At 38.3% G+C, this 18,299-nt stretch overlaps 1 protein-coding gene across 10 annotated transcripts in view; it reads right to left on the bottom strand.

Annotated features, from left to right (window-relative positions):
- ASB15 (ankyrin repeat and SOCS box containing 15) overlaps positions 1 to 15,841 on the bottom strand; it is a 30,463-nt gene extending 14,622 nt beyond the window's left edge. For 2 of the 10 annotated variants that reach the window (XM_008258258.4, XM_089329496.1), the window contains exons 1-5: positions 15,563 to 15,841; positions 10,165 to 10,236; positions 5,033 to 5,141; positions 3,423 to 3,475; positions 3,203 to 3,334 (exon numbers count right to left, since the gene is read on the bottom strand). In XM_008258258.4, coding sequence (XP_008256480.1) covers positions 3,203 to 3,334; positions 3,423 to 3,475; positions 5,033 to 5,139 — 292 coding nt within the window. In that variant the 5' untranslated portion in view covers positions 5,140 to 5,141; positions 10,165 to 10,236; positions 15,563 to 15,841. Of the gene's footprint in view, positions 1 to 1,645; positions 1,805 to 3,202; positions 3,335 to 3,422; positions 3,476 to 5,032; positions 5,142 to 10,164; positions 10,237 to 15,562 lie in introns of all 10 variants that reach the window. The other 8 variants (XM_008258254.4, XM_089329495.1, XM_002712073.5 and 5 more) reach the window with 7 other exon arrangements.
- Positions 15,842 to 18,299: the final 2,458 nt, after the last annotated feature.

Genomic DNA, 18,299 nt, shown 5'->3' with positions numbered 1-18,299 from the left:
GCTAGAGGATTGTGAATAGCAAATTTCAAAGCAGCCCAGTGGTTCCAGAACAAAACCAAAGAAATGCCACAGATAACCCATTTCCCCATAGAACCTACAAAGACTTTATGTGATTTTCATCACCAACGTCCTGGGTATGCCAACCCAAGAAAGAGCCCTTTGTCCAGATGTGTGGGTGGGGGGGTTGGAAGAGAACACCTCCAGATATTCCTTCTTAGAGACTTTTATCCTCTCTTTGACATAACCAATTGACACTGCAAATATGTTATTTCTAAAAGTTAATTCTACTTCCACTCTGATAAGTTACTGATAAGATTCCCACAGTTTAGAAGATACTATAGGAGAAAATTAAACCATCATACAGAACACGGAAATGTATGTAAATTTTTAATATTATATTGTGGCATTAAAGAAAAATACAAACAAATCAGTGATAATCAAAACTTAGTTGTCATTTAAGAAATAAGTGGATTGAAAATAGCATTGGAGAATCATTAGCTATTTGCCAAGTGAAACAATACATTCATTCAATTCTGGAAAAGAGTACCTTTTTTGTAAACCTTGAAGGGTATCTATAGTAGGAGAAGAAGTACATGGATATTGTTGCAAACATTCCATGGGTTATGTTGCCTTTTTTTAAAAAAAAAAAAAAAAAGCGGATCACCTTAAGAGTGGCAAAACAACCTATAGATACATAGGTGCATATTCCACTTGGTGCAGGCAGAGCATGCTCAGGAAAAGAATCCTGATTTATTTATGGAAAGCACATGTTACTGCAACACAAACACTTAATGGCATTTATCAGAGACTGTCTGCTAATGTTGCATGTACAGCCCTCAACACTCAGCTGAACTTGTTCCTTATAATTCATGCTTCCCCCTTTCCTTTTAGCAACAGAATCTCCCAAGTATTAGCTGTTCCCAGGCCATCCAGGTAAACACTAACTATACTAACTATCCCAGATTCCCTTATACCTTTTTTTTTTTTTTTTTTGGACAGGCAGAGTGGATAGTGAGAGAGAGAGACAGAGAGAAAGGGCTTCCTTTGCCATTGGTTCACCCTCTAATGGCCGCCGCTAGCGTGCTGCGGCCGGCGCACCGCGCTGATCTGAAGGCATGAGCCAGGTGCTTCTCCTGGTCTCCCATGTGGGTGCAGGGCCCAAGCACTTGGGCCATCCTCCACTGCCTTCCTGGGCCACAGCAGAGAGCTGGCCTGGAAGAGGGGCAACCGCTTGATTCTAGTTTAGCCTGATTACTGTGACAGACACCTGGTGTCTCATTTTGAGGTCACCTGCTTTTCCTCTTTCTTCTGGCTGCTTGTTGCACAAGCAACATTCCTTGAAATGAGATCCTACCTAGCAAATATTCCTTCAAACTTGGCACCTCTGGCTTCATGACTTTAATTCAGATTCCTCCTTGTTAGTTGCATTCTCTATAATTGGGTTCTGAAAGCTGCACCCATATTTCACATTTGGAAAGTAAAATCATAGGACAGTTGAAATGGGAGTTAGGGGAGGGGCTCACGGGATAGAAGAAATTGAGGTAAAATAATTTTATCCAAGACACAATGGTTTCCAACAAATACTTATTAAATATTCCTTATTTGTTTTAAACTATGAAAGTTCTAGGGAAAAAAGGTCATTTACCAATCAGAAGCGGTGTCTCTCCTTTGTCATTTTTTGTGTTGGGCCACACACCCTTCTCTAGTAAAATTCTTACATTTTCCACCATACCAGCTTTGACTGCCAAAGTCAAGGGTGTTTCTCCATCACAGGTCTTGAATTCCCACAGAGTCTTATAAGATGCTGAGATGTGAAAGCATTGTGTTGAGAATTTTCAAACATTGACTTAAAAGATATCATAGAGAGCAGAATAACCCAAAGTTATACACACCAGATTGAACAAAATCAATTGATGAAAAAGTGAAACATCTTTAACATCCTGTGTCTGTCTGTCTGTCTGTCTAGTTTTCTAGCTGGTGGCTCTATTTCCGTTATCTCCCAGAACAGAGAACTAGTGAGAAACCCTGAAAGTTGAAAGAAGATATGCTCATAGCATCTGTACGATACTGAGATGTGAGAAGCACTATGTTATAACAATCATCACAAGTTGAGTATCCCTAGTCTGAACACCTTTTCTCTGAAGTGCTCCAATATGTCAAACTTATTGAACACTGACATGGGAAACCACGTAAGAAAATTCTAGATCTGAGCTTATGTGATGGGTCACAACCAAAATACAAGAGTACTAAAAATATACATTGGGGTGGGTGGTTGGCCTAGCATTAAGAAGTCCACATTCCATCTTAAAGTGCCTGGGTTCAAGTCCCAATTCCATTCCTGCTTCCAGCTTTCTTCCAGGGAAGATATTGGAAGGAAGTGGTGATGGCTCAAGTAGGTGTGTCCCTGATACCACGTGGGAGACTTGAGTTGAGTTCCTGGTTCCCGGTTTTAGCCCCAGGCCTGCTCTTGACTGTTATAGGCATTTGGGAAATGAACCAGCAGATGTCAACTGTCTCCCTCTCTCCCTTATGTCTCTCTTTCTCTCAAAAAATATTCTGTAAAATTACACAGGCTATGTGTATAAAGTGTATATAAAAATGAATTTCATATTTAGACTTCAGTTCTATGCTCAAGATAAGTCACAATGCATATAAAATATTCCAAAATCAGAACAAAATTAAAAACCCAAAATGCTCTGATTCCAGGTGTTTCAGATAAGGGATAGTCAACATGAACTAATGTTTAACATTGGGTATATTTATCGCAATATGTGTTCATGTTTATATTATGAAAAATATGTAATGTAAGGACAAATATAAGTACTGCTTGTTGCAGTAAATAATAATCTTTTGGAAACTCAAAAGGTAGTTTGTTGTAAAAATAAGACTTCCAAAAGAAAAAGCCTTAATATTGAATCAACTGATTCATTATATTTATAAACTTTCATCATTTTAGGGTGCTAGCCTCACCTTCCCCCCAACTTATATCACATTCTTAAATCAAAAGATGCACGGAATGATCCCTGAAGTCACAAAATGAGCTCTTTTTTGTATTCTGAGTTTAAAACATCTGTAATGCCTTTTTCACACTTCAAAAACACTTTTCTTTTCTATTTCTTTCCATTTGTTATGTTCATTGGCAGCATCCATAACTTCTATATTCTAGCTCTGGTTTGGTCAAAGCGGTTTTATGTTTTCTTACCATCCAGAACAATCTCAAGTATTTGTTGCAAGGGTTGAACAACAGCTTCATGCAGTGGAAACCATCCTTTTTCATCAGCTTCATCCAGAGCATATTTATACTTCACATATTCCTGGAGCTCAAGAATGTGACCTAAATTAAGTACATTGAGGCGTAACAAAGCTTATCTTTGCAAGGTGGAATCACCATCCACGCCACTATAGACAGTACGCCCGTTTACCTTGCTTTATTGCCTCCACAAGTTTTCTGTTTTGCTCACTTAAGGGTACAAATCTACCAGAGAAAGAAAAAGAAGCCATGCTTATACTAGTGGTATACTTCAGGGAACCAAAAAGCTTAATGTATATTGTTCTTGTACATAATTTTAATGAAAAGAGCTATAAGAAATGCACAAATCTGAGTTTTTCTACTTTAAAAAATGTAAAGGTCTGGGAGCCAAATACAGTGTATTTTGTGATACACTGGATCTAAGGATATTAATGAAGATGACAAAACACAACATTATGATACTGTTGTGAGATCTCCATAAGCAGCAAAAAAAAAAAAAAAAAAAAAAAAAAGAGTAAACCAAGGGAGTGAAAGAAGAAGACCTGTGTTCAGGTCACAGCCTGATTTTGTGATTTGGAAATAGGGGTGGAATTAGTCTTTTTGGGTACTTATTTCTCATCTGAGAAAAAAGGCTCTTTAAGGCTTCTTCCAACTTTAAAAAAATCTGTACTCATTAACTGTTTGATGCTTTGAACTTAATAATTGCTAATTAGACACTTGGGAACTTGTGGTCCACATTGCATGTTAGAGTCTTTTAATCAATTTATCCACAAGTGAAAATAGGCAGAGTATTAACTGAACAAACTCCCAATCACTGGCCCAGCAGGGCATTATTTAAACCCTCATGGCAATTCTCTGGCATGTGATTATTAGATTGAAACGAGGAATTTCATAACAAATTTATTTAACTCTATTAAGCAGAAACATCTGCTGGCATTCTGGTGTGGTAAATGACTCCTGGGGGACTCTCAAGCTCTAAAATATGTTAGGGAGGAGGGAAAGATGAAAAATACCAGAAATTTAAATGTAATATTTCCATTTTAAAAGCTCAGAAGTCGTAATTTCATAGCACTCAAACTATCAAAATAATACCAAATTCCAGAATGCATGGTATGGTAGAATGTAAATGTAAACTGTAGTTTATTTTTATCAGAAGTATAATATGTGCTTTTCAAGAGAGAAGTTCACTTTTGTAGTTTTAAACCTTACAACTCCTACTTATATAATACCTCAGTGTTATGTGTATTTTACCTTGTTAACTCCTGTCATTTGGCTAATAGACAATTAAGTAAGTGGTAGTTTATATATTACTTTTGCATATTTAATAAAATTCTATGACTTTTCTCCAATTCATTGAACCTATAGGCTTAGGTGGATTAGCATTATTCTTCATGTTTTAAAGATGCAGAACTGAAATATGTCATTTGTAAAGGGTCAGCTGAGACTGCAGAAGAGCAGGCTCTCGTGTAGACCTCTATATTCCTGTATGAAGTGTAGTTGCAAATTTGTTCAAACTACTCCCTGCCTTTTTTTCACTCTACATTAATTCAATTAGGAGTTTTTTCATCTAGACTATTTTCTTTTTCCAAATGAGGGAGGTATTTGTGAAAGATCGTATTTCTAAAATGCGTACATGGTGGCCTTTGCAAAGATATTCAGTTCCCAACCAGAAAAATAAGGGTTAGCATTTTTCTAAAGAAATCAGAAAATTGCCCATTTGATCTTACAACAAAATGAATACCATGAAGAAATTTAGTTGAGAATAGTCTATTTGAAGGTTACCTTTCGGGATAAAATACATTCTTGCTGGCTTCAATCGATTCTTGAATACTGAGCTGAATATCATAACTTGTAAGATGGTCTTCATCAAAGTCATCATTATCACCCATGCCTGCATATAATTTTGAAAGAGGCAGTTTCTTATTTTCGGTAATATAGAATAACATGCAAAATGCAAAGTGAAAAGTGAAATTGTATTTACCTTTCCCTATCAATGAAAACAAACACAGTACATTTTAATCCATATAATACATGAAATCCATTTGATTAACTGAGTGTGTCCTCATTGTTGAAACTTTGAATTATCTGCCCTTTGGGTATCCACATTTTCTAATTTTTGACTTCTTTTAGTTATGGCTGCAGTTGGGTTTATAAGAATTCACCTTCCCCAAGATTCTGATTTATGCTAATTTTGCCCATTTAGTTTGCTCAGCACAGTAGACAGTTACAACTCAATCCAAGGAGAAATGGAACACAGGAAATAAGGGAGCAGTGATTTCTAAGGTCCGAGGTGTCTCAGAGCATTCTTTGAACAGTTGAGATGAGGACCATCCTAATTCCAGCCATAGATAGAGACCAGCCCTGTGTAGACCAGCCCTCCTTCCCTTACACATCTCTATCTGTTACAAGCCATTGCTGTCAACTGCCCATCCCTCCTGATGATAATACATTAAAATGTAGATTATTTTTCCTTGGCATATCTCTTCCAAATATCAAGTGAATATCTTGACTATTACATCAGTTATTTTGTCATAGTTACAGAGAAAATGTAGTAAGTAAATCAAAATAGTTCTAAAGCTGTGTTGACTTATCAATATGAAATTATCTTTGATTAGTGTTACTTTTTGAGGCAAAATCTATTCTCTGTGTGAAATTTTACACCATAATATGTCTATTCAAGGGAAAACAATCAGAACAGTCTTCAGGGAATTTCCAAAACAGATTTGACATGTGTTTTCCCTCTCCTTATTCCTCAAGGCTAGATAATCTCAAACTCTAAAGACACTTCACAAATTGGTAGACAAGGTCTCTGACCTATGGACAAACTGCATACCCACTCAATGAAGTCGTTATGGTTTTATTGTTCATCATGTATACCAGAGGCCTTATTATCACCACAAAGGGGGAATATGATGGTGACAATGTTCAGAGAGTGCATATGAGACAGTGGCATAATGCCACTAAATCCGCTCCCTCATATTGTGAGATCCCAGTCTCCTCAAAGACTAATGTTGGATCACTGTAGAAATCCTATTATCAAATAGGTTCAAATGGTACTTTACTTTTTATTTATTGTTTATTGGTTCATTGTCTGTCTCCTCCTCCTAGAATGTAACTAGATAAGAGCAGAGACTGTAACAGCAGTACTGAGATATGTTGCCATGGTCTCTAAATGTGTGTTGTGTGAGTGAATGAGTTAATAAATAGACACTGAACCATAATTCAGGCTCAGGTTTATTTTTTGAACTGATCATTTCTGCTGGGTGCTGAATCTTTATTTCCACTGAACAGATTTAATTGCTTGCTGTGTGCATGATTCTATTTTTTCTCACTTCTGTGCTTTTAGCTCTTTTTCCTCTTCACTCATGAGATCCTTCCCTCATAGCCACATGCTGCCTTAAGCCTGGCCTCCCTCCCCTGGAAGTCCTAACTACAATTCTTCAATTCTTCTTCAATCTTCTTTATCTGTGAATAACTACTCCTATGTGACACTTTATCCAGCATCTGGATTTACACTCATTCTGTATTTGCTTTGTCAGTTCTTCACATACTCTTTGAACTACTTCATATTTTCACTTGATCTATCAGATTTCTAAGGGAAAGTAAGCAAATCTTACTTTCCTTTTTCTCTGTGCCATTTTCCTCTATTGCCTCTCACAGCCAACTATAGAAAACATCAGCTTTCTGGGATAACTGTAAGAAAGTTGTTGACTCATTACTAACAAGCAGTTAGTCCTTCAAACAGCGCAACTGGATCACAGGTTAAACCTTTGGCATTGCCTGGAGACTTTCTGATATCACTATGGTGTTTGGGGGGACGGCAAAGATCTGGGATTAGTAACAGGATATAGATCCTTTTGTCTATTTAAATCACTAGCTTAAATCTAAGCCCATTTGAAATTTGGGCTTCCAGTATGCGAGACACCACAGGCTCCTTAGAGAACCAAGTTGGTTTGTGGAAAGTTGTCTTTCTCTCTCTCTTTCTTTCTCTCTCTCTTTCTTTCTCTCTCTCTTTCTTTCTCTCTCTCTCTCTCTCTCTTTCTCTCTCTTTCTCTTTCTCTCTCTCTCTTTCTCTCTCTCTCTCTTTCTCTCTCTCTCTCTCTTCTCTCTCTCTCTCTCTCTCTCTTTCTCTCTCTCTCTCTCTCTTTCTCTCTTTCTCTCTTTCTCTCTTTCTCTCTTTCTCTCTTTCTCTCTTTCTCTCTTTCTCTCTTTCTCTCTTTCTCTCTTTCTCTCTTTCTCTCTTTCTTTCTTTCTTTCTTTCTTTCTTTCTTTCTTTCTTTCTTTCTTTCCTTTTTCTTCCTTGGCCCTTTTAACTGCCATCAAAAAGGAAATTATCTAGGTTCTTAACTGTTTTGTATCCCTAATGACAGGAGGGTAGACATGATGGAAAAACCCTTATTGTGAGGAACAACTCCAACCCAATACCAGCTATCCGCAACATCTTACTGCAAACTTGGGATGAAGTTAAGATCACTGGACAAATGTAATAAGGTGTCAGACAAACAATCAAAGGAGGACCAGACCACTGGGATGGACGTGGAGATAATCAAGATGTAAGGAGAAAGGAAGAGGACATTTGTTGATCTCTACTTCAAGTTTAAACAAAGACTCAAAACCAACTGAAGGCTGACAAAACTCCACTGAAAATTAAGTAAAACACCACTCAAGATTATGAGGATAGGCCAGGTTATATTTTGACACTTTTTAAAAAAGAAAGCCTTTCTATCTTTACATTTGATAGGCAGAGAGCAGATGGACAGAGAGACAGATAAAGCTGTACAGACAGAAAGAGATCTTGAATCTACTGGTTCACTCCCAAAATGCTCCCAACAGCAGGGGCTGGACCACTGCTGAAGCTGGGAGCCACGAATTCAATGTGGGTCTCTTACATGGATGGCAGAGATCCAATCACTTGAACCATCAGCTGCTGTTTCCCAGGGTGTGCATTAGGAGGAAGTTGGAATCAGAAGCAGAACGAGGGCTCGAACACAGACTCTCCAATAAGAGACGCAGACATTCATAGCAGTGTCTTAATCACTGAGCCAAACACCCACCCCTTTGAGATCTTTTAAGACCTAGTAATAGGTGTTTCACTTCTTAGTCTAAAAACAGTAACACTCCTTTTAAAAATAATTTTCAATTATTATTATTATTATTTTGAGTATTACCATTATTGTTCTGGAGAAGCCCAATAATGTGATAATTTATTCTTTATAATTAGCTTATTTACAAAACGACTGGGGCAATCACATTGTATAATTAACCTTTTCATTAGAAGCACTAGTTAGGTTTGTGTAGAGTCAGGAAGACATTGGTGAAAGCTATGGATTCTGTCTCCTGAGGGACACATGCCCACTCAAATATTTCATGTGATTTTAGGAAATGCATGGATCCTCTGGATCTCTTTCATGTACCCCTGATAAAGAAGCACTATTTAGCACAAGTGCTAAATGCCAATTATATTATTCTTCTATTAATAGTTACTAGTTTGCTTTACAGATGGGATGAATTAAATCTCCAATTTAGACTATAGGAAAAGGAAACGTTTGGTGGCCATGTAAATTTTACAATGTTTGGTAATAACAGAAATAGTGACAGTAGTAAGAAGTGCTTGCTTTGTTTCAAGTCCTGTACAAAGCATTTTACATACATCACCTTGTTTTAAATCTTCACTGTGATTCTATGTTGTAGGCATTGTAGATTCATTGTGCAGAAATGAAAAATTGGGCTCCAAGAAGTTAAAGACCCACCCACTGTCACAGAGCTGGTAAGCACATTCAGAGCAGAGTGGGGACACCTTCACTTCCAAGGTCTTTCAAAAGCTGCAGGAAAACACCCCCCACACTCTATCGCCCTTAGAATAAAACACTTTAATGGGGCTTTTCACAGCCAGCTCTTGATGACAATAACTTCCAAAAATAAAAAATAGCTTCCAGGGACACATAAATCTTTTTCTTTGGCTCCTTGCAATAAAGCTTTTTTTTTTCTTTTAGGGTGGTCTGAGGTATCCTAAGCTTGTCTCCATTTTTGTTTTGGAATCTAAACATCACTGTCCAAAAAAGGGGGGGGGGGCAGAATCAGCATAGCTTTGGTGCCTGCGTGAAACGGTCAGGAGGTTAGGTGATGTTGCAAGAAATGATGCAGCAGTGAACACGAGTACATGACACTCTCCGCATCGGATTCTGTGAACTACTTCCAAGCCATCAACTGTGCTGATGCCTTACTATTAAGGTGGCTATTAAGTGTGCGATACCCCTCAGAGCTTCTCTGAAACATGGTCACTCCACCAACCTGGAACCAAAGTTCTCCTTTTCCCTGAACAAGCACTAACACATATTACTTCGTTTGTTGTGAATTTTTTAGTTTCTTACTCCTGACGAAATCAAAATTTGTTTAATATTATCTCCCCTAACACCCTGTCTTGGGCATAACAAAATTGAAATCATTTCCATGATACCAAAACAGGGCCAGCCTTAAGAGAATGCGGAGTGGACACAGTTGTTTCTATGGTACAAGGAAGAGCACTGTGTCCATAAATATCATACTGTCCTCACCACCTGTCACATCATTGCCATTCTGTTACATCAGCGAGAGATTCTGTCCTTTAGAGCTTATTGTTCCATTTTCCAATGTCCCCTGTAATGACCCAGTAGTATATCACTGGCCCCCAGTATAGAGCTAGAATTTTTTGGGAGAGCTATTGGGAGTGGCATGGGGCTCAAGGATGACAGACAATCTAAGGCTGAGATTTAGAGGGAGGCGAGAAGAGAGGATCAAAAAAGGCAACATAGGAAAATGTGATTTCCTTCACTATTTAACAGAAGGCCAGCCCAGATCCAAACTTGGGGCTCTGAAGGTGTTGGCTTCTACTGTGTACTAGGGGACCCTGATACACTGAGGAATTTTTCTCTTACCTTGAAACTGCTACAACTCTTGAGTGATGAACTCATCTACTGGAGTCCCAGAGAAAATCATCAAGATTTATCCTATTAGAGGAAAAGCAAGTGTTAAATAGGAAAATTTCATTTTTTGGTTTTGTTATGAAAAGTTATTATATACAAAATAATGGACATTCCACACTTTATTTACAATGTATTTTTTTTTTACTTATTTGACAGGTAGAGTTAGACAGTGAGAGAAAGAGACAGAGAAAAAGGTCTTCCTTCCGTTGGTTCACCCCTAAATGGCCGCCATGGCCGGCACTGCGCCGATCCGAAGCCAGGAGCCAGATGCTTCCTTCTGGTTTCCCATGCGGGTGCAGGTGCCCAATCACTTGGGCCATCCTTCACTGCCTTCTGGGGCCACAGCAGAGAGCTGGACTGGAAGAGGAGCAGCCGGGACTAGAATCCGGCACCCATTTGGGATGCCAGTGCCACACGTGGAAGATTAGCCAAGTGAGCCATGGTGCCAGCCCCTACAATGTAATTTTAAAGATATCGTGGAATCAACAATAGAATGGTTTCATGATTTGGCATTTATTTTGTGTCTACAAATTTTATTTTTTTGGAATCTCATAGCCCCAAAATGATAAATTGATAAATTACTTCATTAGGCTGATTTAATGTCATGGGCAAACTGTCATGTTTTAAAATGATGCTCAAATAACAGGATATGACCATTTTTTAAAAAAAAAGATTTATTTATTTTGTTTGAAAGGCAGAGTTACAAACAGACAGGGGGGAAGTGGGGGAGGGAGGGAGGGAAGGAGAGAGAGAGAGAGAGAAACTCATACGTTTGCTGGTTCACTCCCCAAATGTCCACAACGACCAGGGCTGGGCTAGGTTTAAGCCAGGAGTAGGGAGCTGCATTCATCAGGGTCTCCAACATGGGTGCAGGAGCTCAGGGACTTGGGCCATCTTCTGCTGCTTTCCCAGATGCATTAACAAGTAGCTGGATTTGAAGTGCCACAGGCAGGACTTGAACTTGGCCTCATATAGGATGCCAGCATCATAGGTGACACTTAACCCACCATGCCACAGTGGCGGCACCCAGATATTACCACTTTTAAGTAAACAAAGTTGACTTTTTTCCTAACATTATTGAAGTATACAATTTAAAAATGTTCAAGGTATACAAATATATGCATACATTGTTAAATAGCAACCATGATTAAGCCAACTAAATTACTCATCACTTCACATACTTTTTTCTTTTGGTACAACCATTATGAAAAGCTGCATGGAAGTTCTTCAAAATTTTAAAACAGAACTATTGTATGGTCCAGAAGTCCCACTTCTGAATGTATTTCTGAAGGAATTGAAATCAGTATCTTGAAGAGATATATTTGCACTCCTGTATCCATTGCAGTATTATTAAAAATAACCAAGTGATGAAAACAACCTAAATGTCCATCAACTGATGAATGGTTACAGAAAACATGGTATATATTTATAATGGAATATTATTCAACCTTTGAAAGGCAGGACATAATGCTATTTATGACAACATGAATGAATCTGGGGGACATATGCTAAATGGAATAATCCAGACACAGAAGGACAAATATTGCAAGATCTAAATTAAATGTGAAATTAAAAAAATAAAATTCATAGAAACTCGGCAGAACAGAAGGTATCAGGGGCTGGGGTAAGGATTGTAAAGGATGTTGTGAAGGGACACAAAGTGTCAGTTAAAGATCTAATGTACGACAATGTGCTGTAGTTAACATTGTACTGGGATTGCATACTTAATTTGCTAGGAGAGCAGATCTGAAGTGTTTTTACCACCACCAACAACAACAACAAAAAAAGGGAACTAAGGTTGACTTTATACAGTCAAAGCTTACAACATTGCATTGGGAAAACTGGCCTAGAATTGACCTCTCAGAGCTGAGCAGTATGGGAAGAAGGAAACTGCCCACATTTACAGGAAGGCTGCAAAAACCTGGTGGGAGAGCATCTAAGCTGGCGAAGGAGCAGAAAGTCGAAAGACTGGTCCTTGCACCTGCATTGCCCATGAGTGGGCTTCATTCCCTAAGCTGTAAGTGTCTGAATGACACCAAAGTGTAGTTTTCGCTGATTAGTAAGTGGCAGGTGGAGAAGAAGGTGAGGCCATTTCCAGACAATTAAAAAGCTACTTTTGGTTTGCACAACGGAGTTGTAGTGCAAATAAAAAATGTTTCGACTATATTCAATAGCTATGAAAATAGTCAAAATTAAATATCTCTAGACCTTAAAGTATAATGTTTATACATAAACAAATAACATAGAGATATATTCTCTCTAGGATGGTTTGTTCCTAGACACAGCAAAAGTTCCTATCTGGGACTCAATTTAATATTTTTTCTATTCAAAACTCACATAGACAATAATGATGATGCATTTTGTTTCTTATCTCTTGCTCTGAAATCATATACCATTAATTTCATGCTGCTGGAGGCAGCAGCTGTTCAGATCCTGACCTGTCTGCATTAGCAGCCTGGTTAGCTGTGTCTGGCATGACGCAAAGAGTAAACATGGCTTGTAATTACTTGGTGATTGAACTCTTCTCGAAGAGGGAAATAGAACTCTGTATTTTGAGACAGTTTCAATGCTATTTCTTGCCCTTGAACATGCTCTCCTAGAAACTTATATTTTCTTTTCATTCCTTTTCCCCAGAATTAGAAGACATGAGAGTTAAAGACCATGAGATAGCTCCACATGGAAATTCCTTTTTTGAAAAAGATTTATTTATTTTACTTGAAAGTCAGAGTTACACAGAGAGAGAGGGCAAGGGAGAGAGAGAGAGAGAGAGAGAGAGAGAGAGAGAGAGAGAGAAAGGTCTTCCATCCACTGGTTCACTCCCCAACTGGCCCCAATGGCTGGAGTTGCGCCAATCCGAAGCCAGGAGCCAGGAGCTTCTTCCGGGTCTCCCAAGCAGGTGCAGTGGCCCAAGGGCTTGGGCCATCTTCTACTGCTTTCCCAGGCCTTAGCAGAAAGCTGGATTGGAAGTAGAGCAGCCGGGTCTCGAACCGGCACCCAAATGGGATGCCGGCACTGCAGGCGGTGGCTTTACCGACTACACCACAGCATTGGCCCCATACATGTAAATTCCATTTCCAACATGTCCAGCAAGCCATTGGCCTTCTTTGGCTTCAACACTACTGTGACAAAGAGCTTATGATGACCCACACAGCCCTCTGGCCTACTTTAACAACTAAGAAAAACACCAAGGGTGAAGCTATTTCCTCAAAGCACTTGACGCTAGGTCTCTTCCTGAGAGCCGCGCTGAACAAGTGTTGTTTTTGTGCAATGTGAGAACTCTTTAAACATCTTCCAGAAAGACTTGTCAGGTCTCTGCTGATGCTTCCCACGTCCTCACAAGTCTGGATGAACATTCTTCCCATGACGTGATCTCACCTCATTCCCATTTTGATTGCTTTCCTTCACACACACTCATTTACGCATCTGTCTCTCAAAGTGGCTTTGAGCCACAGGGTCTACATGCAGACCGAACAACAGTAAGTGCATGTGAATATCTCCCTTTTCTTAGTATATACTTATTAATTGAGCCGGAGCTCAGATGAATTTTGGGGCTATCCTGTTACAAGCTTGATTTGAACTCTAGTAGCACAAAATTCTACAAGTCATGTGTTTTGTTCTCACAATTTGCTGTAAAATTCTGTATAAGGATCTAGTTATTATTATTACATTTAATCTTTTTTATATTTGACCTTTGTTTCTATCTGCTAAGATAGAATGCATTTTCTATCCCTCCAAATATTGTTCTATTTTCAGACTTACCAAGCATGTTTTCCTATGTCCTTATGCTCCTTTGACAATGATAAACATTCAACAGAAGTTGGCACAGGACAAGGCTTCCATGGTGACATTGATCGATTAGTTTGCACCTTTTGAGAAAAGCTGTTTATCCAGTTATAAATCCTCTTAAAGGCACCACCATCAAGTATTAATGTCTCCTTCTGATAACCAGGCCATCATCAAGAGATATTGGCAAATGCCTTGTTGAACACAAATGCATGGAGCTAACTACATTCTCTTCTTCTAGTTACAAAAAAGACAGAAGAGAGTCTATCCATCCATTCCTGGTAAATATTATTTTTTCCCTAAGAATTCTCAGACCATTCTATCAGTTTTTCAGAAATATATATTCAGTGTCTGCTAAGTTCTAGGCATAGCACTGGACACAGACATACAGGACCTCAACAGGTTGCTACCTTAAAACAATGTGTTCCAGACTTTTCCTTAGAAATATCACCAGTATCTTCCTTCTCTTTTGAGGTTTAGCACAGAGTCAAGCATACAGTGAGTCCTCAATAAACATTTGTTGTCTTGAATTTAATAACTGTTGTAGCCAACATCTATGGAGTGCTTAAGCACACTGAATGGATTATGTTTTTTGATATCTGCAGCAACTCCCATGGTCAACCCCAACCCTTTGCAGATGAGTAAACTGAAGCAGAGAATGGTTAGGTAATTTACCCAAAGCCTGCATACCCAGTGAGTAGTAGAGAAGTGGCACACACACACACAGTCAGCAATGCGATAACACAGGGGCTGAAACAACCAAAGCTGATAATCCAGCGACTCTGATGCAATTAGTGGAAATGGGTCTCATTTTGTGACCTCAAAATTCATATGCCTCAGAAAAAGTTTTCTGAAAGTTTGAGCAAGCTTATCTAACAACTCCAGGGGAAACAAAAATTTTAGGCTAATTTTCATTTGAAAATAAGGCATTCCTATTGAAACAACCAAAGTGTAAAATTTTGATAGTTTATTACAATAATTTAAAACTCTCAGCACATGATAGAACTTTTTTCGCATCATTGCCGTTTTATGGAAATCAAGATAATGCTAAATGCAGAAGGTGCCTTAGGTGTTATCTGCTCATTTACTGACGACATGGGTAATGGTGTCAGACAAATTTTAAGGACTTTCCAACCTGAAGAAACAAACTAACAACTTTACTGAGTTTGGGTTTTTTCATCTACTTCATTTAAAGAAATTTTTCTATCTGAATGTGAAACATTTATGTTTTGCAAGTGATGAAGAAGTATTGATAGAACTTTAACTATTTTAAAATATCACTTAATCATTCACATTTCCTGTAAGCATATTTATTACTGATCTACTTTTCTCATGATATGATTTTCTGCTATGATTAATAATTATGCAATTGAATTGATTTGCATAAACAAACAAGCTTGGCTTTATTCTACTAGTTAGTGCTAGACAGGCATGCTCACAGGTAAATTAATAAAAAAGTAACGAGTAGCTGCCACATATGCATTTCCATCTATTTACAACATTGTCAGTACAGACCTACTCTATAAGCTAGTTGGTGAGGTACAGATCAAATATTTCATAATCTCACCTTTTGGAATGATCATCTTGTCATTCTTATCCAGGGACTTGCTTTCCTAAACCAGAGGAAGTGCCCTGGAGCCAATGTGTTCCTCTGTGTATCTAAAATTAAGTATCCAGTTGGTGGTTAAATTAAGATCTGACCTTGGACAACTGAAACACAAGTGGTTCCTGGCACGCGGTAAAGTATGACCCATGACTTCTCTAGACTCTCATCAAAAGAAACACAAGCCCAGCGGTATAATAAGATTATCCTGTCCTGATTGGCTCAAAAACAAATGATCTGCCAACTCAGTAGCATAGAGGGCTCCTGCTAAAGGAACAAAAACAAATCACTTATGTGGAATTAAAACAAAGTAATTTGTTCAGGAGACAAATCTATGAGTCTGTGAAGGGGCAGACTCTAATCTACTTTTTGACAAACTTCAACACATGCTATTTCTCATTCTTCATCTTTTAGACTCGGGTTAAGTATCATTAAATGCAACCTTCTCATTATACTAATTGAATGGCTTTCTTTTGATTTGCTTTTAATAACTAACAGTGTCATGCACAGTTGGAGGCAGGTCAATCAGTGATATCTGATCAAGAATTTTTAGGTCAAGTTATGGAGAATACAGTCTAAAAACTTTGAGTAGCAGGTGTAATATCAGGAAAAAGTTGGAACTGTGGTTGAGTTTTTTTTTTCCTAAAAAAGTTTACTATCCTACTGATTTTCCAATGAAAATAATTTGCATTAAATTATTTTATTTATTTATTTCAATCTGCATTAAATTTAGTTTGACATGACTATCCTTGGATTAACCTGGGCTGTAGTCAGAACACACAAGGCCATGTGGCCTCTGTGGCCTCCCCTCCACTGAAAAAATACTTCTCGAAGATTACAATGACCTCCTGGATTCTAAAGTGGGCAGAGTCTTCTGATTTCTTGTTTTCTGGGTCCTCTGCTGGATATGCTGTAATTGATCACTCCCATTTCTCTGAGTCTCTACACCCTAGCCTTTGAGGAACACTATTATGCTCTTGCTTTGCTTTTCATCTCTGTTACCTCTGTTTTGTACTCTGTGTTAACAAATAAATTTGTGGATGGTAGTGAATGTTTCAAAATCTGAAAAACTGAGGGCAAGTAATGTGGTGCAGCTAGTTAAGCTGACCCTTGGGATGCCTGCACACCTTATCAGAGTACCATTTCAAGTCCTGGTTACTCTGCTCCTGATCTAATTTACAGTTAATGCACATGGCAAGCAGGGGATGGTGGCTTTGACTTGGCCCAGCCCTGGCTGTTGCAGTCACCCCCACTAAACGTCTGCAATGGTTGTGTCTGGATCAGGCCAAAGCCTAGAATTGAGAACTCCATCGAGGTTTTCTACAGGGACGGCAGGATCCCCACACTTGGTCCATCTTCTGCTGCTTTCCCAAGTGCATTAGCAGGGACCTGGATTGGAAGTGGAGCTGCCAGGACTCAAACCAGCACTCATATGGGATGCCGGTGTTGCAGGCAGTGGTTTAATTCACTGCATCCCAATCAGGTTACAATATTGGAAATTTATGAGAAAATGTGTACACAATACTTTAATATGTGTTTTAGTATATTTTAGTGACATTTCTGCTCTTAAGCCAATCAATATATGCCTGTTTTATATGTTTATACAATGTCCATTATAGGTATACCTATGCCATACAATACTTGAAATGACCTTTAAATGACAGGACAAGAAAAGAGAGATTGTGTGGTAAAATGAATGGTTACATGTCAATAGTAATAACCTACTATATAACCTATTTATACTACTATATATATACTATATATAATATATATACTATATATAACCTACTATATAATATGTCAATAGTAATAACCTACTATATAACCTACCAATAAATGCTGCTTTATTACTTACTGTCTCTTCTCTTTGATATTCAATTTGTTACCCTGTCATATAGGAGTGATGTTAATAATAATGCATTGACCCATGGCACCCACCATTTTCATGAGATTTATTGCTTAAGTAGTTCATCTTCTCTAAATACACAATAAAACACTGTGGAGTAACAATAAATATTTGAAAGATTGATTTGTTCATAACAATAACAATCACCTCCATATTTGCATGTTTGTGAAGTTGACTTTTAAAGTGGAAACAAAATAACCTCTCGAATTTTGAACAATGTGATTCTGGTTTGTCTGGTGAGGGAGTTTCACAGAGGGGGATGATTCAACATTGAAGGACTATTGAATACCACTGCCGGTCTGAGGAAGGCACATACAGCAATAGACATCCAAACACAGTCCCTTCTGTCTATATATAGCAAGAAGTGCATGTCCTGCTTCAGGGTGATAATTATAGCTCCTGTTGTGAAGAGTTCTAGGTTAAAATGATTGGAGCGCAATGTTAAAGGGATTGTCCTTGGACCAACCCATTTCTGTCTGGAGAGTAAGAGATTTGAGTGGCATTATATATGAGTTTCCAGGGATCAATATGGCATCTTGGGCTTTGTGTTTAAAGTGCCTGCTGCTACTACTCCTCATTTTGCCCACAGGTAGTCTGTGTTTCTGAAAATGAGTATGGAGCTTGCAGGCCTTTGAATGTCAATTAAAAGTACAGCATGTGCTATGATTAGTCACACAATCACATTAGTCACACAAAGCCAGTTATGTTCCTACTGATTCAGCCTCTTCTTTGTAAAGCCTTATCAAAACTACAGTTTTGTCTCTCCATATTTGCCTTCTGAGCAAAATGGTGTTG

This window comes from Oryctolagus cuniculus, chromosome 3 (genome assembly GCF_051225735.1).
Source record: "Oryctolagus cuniculus isolate XC-2025 breed Fujian yellow rabbit chromosome 3, ASM5122573v1, whole genome shotgun sequence".
In the NCBI taxonomy this organism is placed as follows: Eukaryota; Metazoa; Chordata; class Mammalia; order Lagomorpha; family Leporidae; genus Oryctolagus; species Oryctolagus cuniculus.
This window is presented reverse-complemented; position numbering and strand designations above follow the sequence as displayed.